Below are 8,324 nucleotides of genomic sequence, written 5' to 3' on the forward strand. Positions count from 1 at the left end.
CCGTACAAGTTAAGGATATAATAACTAGCCGAGAATTTTTTTTGGGAGCATACTCGCAATTTCAAAATGATGCAATAATATAACTTCTAAAAGTTGAGCCATTTCTCAAAAAGTGACCATCGAACACAACTCAAGAAAAATTGGATGGTGTGGACAAGGATTAGTTATGGCCATGTTTTGAACTTTTATAGAGTCACATATATTTGAATAACATATTTGAGACATTGGCTGAGAAAGAACTCGATCCACATAGCCCTAACTATGCTGAGAAAAAAACGAGATACATGGATCTTTGAGCACATGTTGTGTGATTTGTTATGGCCTGAATCTACCTTAGGCCGAGAAAGGCAGGATCTAGGGTAACATCAGACCACGCTTAACCTAGTAGCTAGCCCTACGAGGTCAGGAGAGGGCTCTCTCCTTGTCAATCTCAGGAAAAGATGGCCAATAAAGCTTGAGATGACTGATATGATGACTAATTTTAGGCTAGGTATGAGAGCTGAAGAGTTTGAATGAATTTAATTTTTTTTTGCTGGCTCAAATGTGAAAGGCAAATTTGGGTCCGAGGAATGGACACAGTCTTGCAGAGATCTCTATAGGGCAAGGTAGGCAAATGGTTTAGAACTTCAAATTGAGTGAGATGGAGAGATCTTAGACTGGTGAGGAGTTGGAGAGGGCATGAAAGTCTCAGGGATCCTCTTCAAACAGCTGAAAACATAAATAACTAAACAAAACCCTAGGTAGAGCACTGCAACTTCAATGAATTCTACCTTTATCCTTGTTTCATTTAATTAAGATAAACAGAGAGAGATGATGGCATACATAAAACACATATAAACTTGCAATTACAGGAGGAAACACAATACCAACTCAATTTGCCACAAGAATCCCATAAAGTGCTGCAAACCCTAGTCTATTCCTTTGCCAAACTGCTAAAATGAGTGTACAATAATGCTCAAAGCATTCACAAGAGTCCAACCTTTACAAATGACTGAAAAACTACTAGATATAGGCATCAAACAACTCATGCTAGGCTTTAGGGGTCGATTTCATGAGTTTAGGAGCTGTTTCAACAAGATCTAAACTAAGAACTGAAAAGTAGGCAGTGGAACAGCATGCCTCTAAAACTTAGGAAACTGATTCATTCAGTTGCAAACTACTTTTTCATGATGAATCTACCTCTATGAGTGAAAATTTAGCATAATTACATCAAAATCCATCAAGTCACATTAAATTACATCATGAGTTTGACTATTAGCAAGAGAAAAGTCAAACTGTGAAGAAACTAGGCGAAAAATAGAGTTTTTTGGCCAAAATGAGAAAATTTTATCATGTGCACTGTGCTCCTGATCCTGTGCACCGCACTACTTTGGAGCTGATTTTGGAGGCCTTCTCGTGCACCAAATTTGATCCAAGTGGGCTTGTTGGAAAGGTCTACCTATCTACTTTCCAGAACAAGTGGAACTTTATAATTCGGTCGCCATTTTCCCCTCCAAAAATGAGTTTTCCCAAAACTGCTTCATGTGTGTCCAAAAAGGGGCAGAAAGGTCATTTTTGAGGTGTTTTTGACCCTTTTGGAAGCTCAAAACCTGTCAAAATTTCTAGGCCATGTGAGGAAATTCATATTTTTCCATGAGGAATCCAAAAATTTTGAGTTTTCCTCAAAAGGAGGTCTCTAGCAAAAGCGCACGCCAAGTGGTGCGGCACACCAGGCAAAAAACCCTGTTTTTTAGGCCAAAATTTTCAAAATTGCAAAAAGTTTCCCGAGTTTCTTGAAATTTGGGCTGAGTGTTCCTCGTCAGGTGTTGTGTTGGGCTAAGGAGGCCTCAACCAAGATTTGGATTCTATCTTGCTCTTTTCTCTTCGTCAAGGCTTTTTTCAACTTAGCCTTCAAAATCCTGATTCTCGATTTGCACACCTTGTTTCTCGCCAAGTAGTGGTATGCCTTGTGCCTCAACATGTTTTTCTCTCTGTTGACCTTCTCTAGAATCCTATCCAAGTGTAAATTTGTCCTCTCAAGCCAAGATTCATGATCATCTTGAATTTCTTTTTCAAGTGTTGTCAACTTGATCTTCCTCCTCTTGGCAGCTTGCCGGTTTGCCTTTATGTTTTTGAGCTCCATGATGGTTTTTTGATCCTCTAGCTGCTTGTTCCTCTACTCCAAATAGTTGATTATCCATTTGGCTCCTTCCAGGTTGAGAGACAGATGTTGAATGTCATCTCATTGCTCCCGAATGATCTCTTTGAGCTTTGAGCTTTGTGAGCCCAAATCAGTGTCATCATCCTGAATGAGGATGAAATCTGCCTCTTGACTTCCTGAAGGTCCCTCATCATGCAAGGGCTTCTTACCCTTGTCCTGTACCTTCTCTACTGATGGAGGGAGACCTCTTCCACCCCGGGTGGAGATAGTACTCGTTTCGCTGCTGCAAAGAACCTCCTAGTGCCCTTTTGGTATGTGACAAACACTGGCACACTAATGGTTTGTGTCTCATGAACCTCCTACTGATGTGAAGGTTCTCCTACCTCATGAAAAACTGATGGGGGCACTTGAGGACCTGTAAAGACCTCATGTGAGATGAAATCTTCCCATGAGATATTCAGTAAACCAAGCTTATGCAAAACCACATTTTTTATTAATGAAAAGTGATAAATATTGTTATACTGCTGATGAGGAGGCTTCCTTTGCACTAAGGTGGTCATCTTCTCAATATTCCAACAAATAAAATAGGGGAGGTTCATCATTCTCACCCTAGTAAAGTGCATCAACAATTTGATATGATAGGTGTATAGACGAGAAAATATGCCCTCACAGGTGAAATATTTAATTATGAGTTTCATCAAGGGAGCATATGTGTCCTGTAGGTACCTGAATGGGAAGACTCTATTGATCTATCTCTGAAAACCAGCCTTGATGTAAGGCTCATAATGATCTCTGTCAACCAGCTACCCCTTATGCCACTGCTCACCTACATTTCGAATACCGGTTGCTTGAGCAATAGTCTCAGGTGTCAAGGTGAATGTCACACCTGCAAAAGTGACTTGGCCATTATGAAGATGGAGCACAAAAAGTCTGGCCAGCTCATGGTGGTATTTGACTCTCTCCACCATCTCACAAAATTGATAACAAGATTGGTACTAGAAGCATGTGACAGCAAGAGGACAGGCCAAAATCTCGGCAAGTGAAGTAGGCTCCTCCTGGTTATGTTTTCCACTCTTATGAGGCCTCCTTGGTGCATTAATTTCTCTTGAAGAGTCACTGACTGTTTCCTCATCTCTTTCATACGAAGAATCTGACTCCATGTTTTCCAATGTTTGAGTTTTCTTAGATGAGTATGAAGAGATTTTATGGTGTCAATAGGTTTTTGCTGCCAAAGATATGAATTTATGAGGGACTGTGGAGGGAATGTGTATGAGGGGTTTGGGATTGCTGCTGATAGTTTCTTTAGGGAATAGAAGGTTTTAAAGGATGATATTTAGAGTTTGGGAATAGCATTTAGGGTTTGGGGATATTTGACTAGGGTTTGGGATAGTGGGATTAGGGATTTAGGGTTAGTAGTTTAGGGATATGGGGAATATGGAATGGGAAATATGAATGAAAAGGGAGGGAGAAAATGAAGTGAGGGAGTGAGGGAATGAAAATGTCAAGGGTGGGATTTAGCAGCAAAAAATGCAATATGTAAACCCTATGCAATTTTTTATACAAGAAATGCAAGGAGCTAGGGTTTCAATTTTTTCCCATTAAATCACCATAAACACTAAGATAAACTCATTCATTGGCCATGAAGGAGTGTTAACTTACTTGGATAGTTGAGGAGTTAGAGATTTCTTGATTTTGGAGGAAATTGTGAGTGAATTCGGGCCTTATAGTCTTATGCGCCATGCCACCTCACAAGTGCGCCACGGTGCCTCAGTGCGCCGTGCTCTAACCCAGGTGCGCCACGCCACCGATTTTCACCCTTCAAACATAAAATCGCTCTCTTGGCCTTTAAAAATGGAAATGCACTTGCTCTCTTCACTTGTGGACACAAATGAGCCTCCTTTGATTTGAAAAAACTTTATATAGCCATGGCTTTTAATTTTTCATTCAAGAAAACCCACTTTGCTAATGTTTGATTTTCACTTGCTTTAAAAACTCTGTTTTTGGGTAGTTTGCTTTATTTTTGCCTTTGATGGACTGAATGCTTTGAATTTTTGTTTCTTTTGTAGGTGGTGGAGTTGCATAGGCTTGGAAAGATGACCAGAGCTGCCTCTAAAATTATTACATATGGAAAAAATGAAATTATATCAAATTTGTACATGAGAAAATAAAAACTCTATTTTTCCTCAAAAAAGGGTTTTGAGGAAAAATCAATCACTGAGCATGTGATTATTGAAATTATTGTTGCTGGGACTTTATTTGACCTCCTCATGCACCTACTAACCGTTATTGAGAATTTTGAAGACCTTATTGACGAAACCCTAGACCTAAAGAGACCTAAAACCCTAAAAATGACTTTTGCATATTTAAAGACAAAAAATTACTGCAGATGATCTAGATGTATGAAAATGGGCCAGCAGGTAAATGACATGAGGGAAAATGTATAATATGCCACTACCATCAAATGATCCATGACCCTAATGGAATGCAGCTGATCGAGTGAGACACCTAACATGCAATGCAACAAGAGAATTTGATCACTGATGAAGGGATGAAGATACCAACACTAACATGATTCATAAAACAACCAAAGCTAGAAGAATTTACATCATAAATTAAAAGCCATAACAATTGTACTTATAGATTCCAACTGTTATTTATAGATTCATCTAGAATAACATGTGATGGCCTTAGAATGTGTTTAGCAAATGTTTATGAGCTACTTGGCTAATTTTTCAATAATGACAATGTCCATTATGAGGTTACAACCTTGATTTGGTAATGTTTTTTTGCTAATAAAATACAAATTCAAGGGAGGTATGCTTATTTTTTGTCATGTTCTATTATCTTGATGAAGTTTGCATCCTTGAATTTAGTATTTATAAATAGTTTTCATTTTGCTTGAATTCGAGAATTTAAATGTTTCAAAAGATAAATTATGAAATATATTTTTTCTTATTTCTCTTTATTTTATATAAGTTTTAACAGAAACTATCATATGTACTTTAGGTGAAATCTTCTTCCTTTGAATGATGGACAATTTCAATGTATTCTATTACATCAATATTTTTAAAACAATTTTTATAAATCACATAAAAAATAAAAAGTAATATAAGATACCCATAACATACTATATTTCAAAATCTCTATTAAAATTGCACATAAACTTCTTCACAGAAAAATTAAATAATAAAAGCATATCAATGGGCTACATGCCCTCACCTAACAGGTTCTTATCAACGAGCACATACACTCATTAGTAGCTCTAATTAAGTTCTTATTAGTCCATGCCTTTGTCATCGTAGGGACTCTTGCGGTTGATGGGACTTTATCAAGCGTTAAATTTCTTTAACGAACCATTACATTTACCATTTAACCAATGTTTCAGCCGAAATATTTGATCAAACAATTTGTTATGCAAAGTTTTAACTTGGACCTCTTATTGCAGGCAAAAGAGTATGATTTTATTAAAACTTAGGATAATCGATTCAAATTTCACTTGAATGCTAATTTAATGCTAGCTTGTACTTAGCATTACTTGGGAAACATTTAATGTTTTTCCTCTCCACCCACCGTGGAACATATCCCATGCAGTCCATAGCTTTCTGGCAAGTTGCATGTCATCACCTCCCTCGTTTTGGACACAATACTTCCTTTTCGTGGCCAAATTACAGACAAATAACCTCTTTGTGTATGAATGAAACCTCAAATTCTTACTGAGTCACCGTCTAAGTACATTAATCTCCCTTCGTGAAGCTGCCCGTACACAAAGCTAATGTCATTCGAGGCAAGCAAGCGAACTAGTGTTGAATATTGATGTTCTCTGTCTGAGGGAAACAAAGAACCATAACCACAAACTGAAACTTGAGGAATATCCTCAAGCCTCTCTTATATTTTATGCCAAATAAATTTACTCTAAAGGGAAGCATGCATAGTAAGATAGCTTCTACTCTGCTTTAACCAAAAAAATAATTGCAAAAATACAGTTAATAGTTCATTAAAACATTTCTCTCAAGCTTGTATATTGTATGCTTACTCTTGCTATATGCACTCATGTTGTTGAAAATGAATGTGTCCTTTATTAAGCATTAATAAAAATTTATGGTTTGACCTGCAATCACTTTCTGTAACTGCGGCTTAAGCTTCTAGATGTGATGATGTTGGAGATATAACATATATGAAATAGACATTGATAGAAATTTATGGTATTGAATTACCTACATCCATGTCATCTATAACTCCAGATTGGCCCCTTTAGAGAATGCCATAGCCCCTCAGATTTCAGTCCTTTGTGACTAAGCATGACAAGACAAAGTGATCTGCAGCATTTAATCACACGGTCTCCTTTAGCACAACATTTAGGCATGGAAGGTTATTAATGTCCTTGTCCTCCACTTTCCTATCACCTACGACATTACATATCTCTTGGTGGAGGGCTTCTTGAATATATTGGAGCATCACCATGCAAAGCATTAACCATTCCAGCGTAGTAGTTGTTGTGACAGTTCTGGCGGTAAGGAGATCGAAGCACAAGGTCACTAATTCTTCATTAGTGGCCTTCCCTCGCCCTTCTGACAGCTCCAGCTTCATCTGCGAGAAGATATATGCATTGGCGCCATCAGGGGACCCCGACTGAGTATGAAGCCCTTGTTTCAGAACCACATGACGGACATTGATGAGAGGGAGAATGTTGTCCATCTGGATCCGCTGCAACTCCTTGATGCACTTCCATTGTTTGGTGAACATCAGCCTGAGAATGGGCAAGAAATTGTGTATTTGGGGCTCCACAATTAGCAAAATCTCCTTCATAACCTCGTCCACATGGGTAATAATGTCTTCCTCCAATTGCTTCTCGAAGAACATACATAACAAGATGCTGGAAATTGTGAACCACACCTTGGCCAACGCAGAGCACAGTCTCTTGGTTTTTCACTTCAATTTTTTCCCTGCCTCAATGTGCAACCTATGAATGAGACGCTCAATGGCCCAATCGTGAATCCAACTGAAGTATTTGATGAGTTAGAGGGTGAGCATTTTGGATGCCATACTTCAGCGTAGAGTGTGCAACACAAAGCTATACTCAACCGAATTTATAGAGCATTTGTTCTTGTTGAAGAACATCTTTGTCGGAGAATCAGGCGTCTATGAATACAGATATCTCATTTTTACTACAAATAGCTCATTCACTTTAGCGCACGAACCACATTCGTTTAATCTACACCTTGTTACTTAAATGTGCCATAGCCCAAGCCCTTCATCGAGCATACCACCAAGAGATGAATATGATTATAGCCCAGGCCCTTGATCCAGCATACCACTGGGAGATGAAGATGATGACATCCCTCCAGTCGGCAATTACATTGTCAAGATGACACATCTAAACCTTAACGGTTGCCATGCTTATACGAGAAACCTGGTAAAATGAGTTGCACACAACTTTCCAATTGTCGAAGTAGAAATATGAATGGCATGGAATTCAAGACAGAACCAACTATTATTTTTCCACTCTTCAACACCCAACATTGGATGCTATGACTTGCGATTTGTGTTGCATTTTTCTTGCTTATTACATAGAATTGGTTTGAGAATATCTCTTAGTCCATTGAGCTTATATTGGGAATGTTGTTGCTGGCCTAGTCTATTTTTTAAACCTTCAATGAATTCGATTTTATGGCAGTTGTCAAAACCACAAGGCCTAATAATTAAAAATAGGAAAGTGGTAATAAATATTTTCTAGGACTTTTCCTACGTTAAATGTGTGACAATATTCAAAATTGTTTTATTTATAAATCATATTTAAAAACATTGAAACCTCTCATTAGGAATGATTTTACTCACTTTGTGACCATTCCCTCATAGGTTTTTCATTCTTGTATTTTTTTATTACTATATAAGATACATTGTAAACATTGAATCATACAGAAGTTTCACATTTTTTTATTAGGTCTGGAAAATACAATCCAAATAGAGAATATTTTCCAATATAATACCGATATAAATCTTATTCTAGTCTGATTCACATATGGATGTTAGGATTTACAAAGGAAAATTTCTAAATTTGGTTTCTTTGCAACAGAAATATTATAAAATAATGTATAAAAATAATAATTTTATTACGAAACATAACATTAAAAAAAGACGTCGACAACATCGCCTTGTTTCTATATCATATTGATTCTACATTAAG

At 37.5% G+C, this 8,324-nt stretch overlaps 1 protein-coding gene across 1 annotated transcript; it reads right to left on the bottom strand.

Moving 5' to 3' along the window:
- Positions 1–6,469: 6,469 nt before the first annotated feature.
- LOC149169909 (cytochrome P450 77A1-like) lies at positions 6,470–7,000 on the bottom strand. Its single transcript, XM_089425380.1, has one exon. The coding sequence runs from the start codon at positions 6,998–7,000 to the stop codon at positions 6,470–6,472; it is 531 nt and encodes a 176-aa protein (XP_089281506.1).
- Between the last annotated feature and the right edge of the window lie 1,324 nt (positions 7,001–8,324).

This window comes from Pinus tabuliformis, chromosome 4_2 (assembly GCF_031772625.1).
Source record: "Pinus tabuliformis cultivar Carrire ecotype Pingquan chromosome 4_2, CPIR1, whole genome shotgun sequence".
NCBI classification, from domain to species: domain Eukaryota; kingdom Viridiplantae; phylum Streptophyta; class Pinopsida; order Pinales; family Pinaceae; genus Pinus; species Pinus tabuliformis.

What these genes read in the sequence shown, in the direction of transcription:
- LOC149169909 (XM_089425380.1), bottom strand. Translation starts at nt 7,000, where the DNA reads ATGTTCTTCGAGAAGCAATTGGAGGAAGACATTATTACCCATGTGGAC.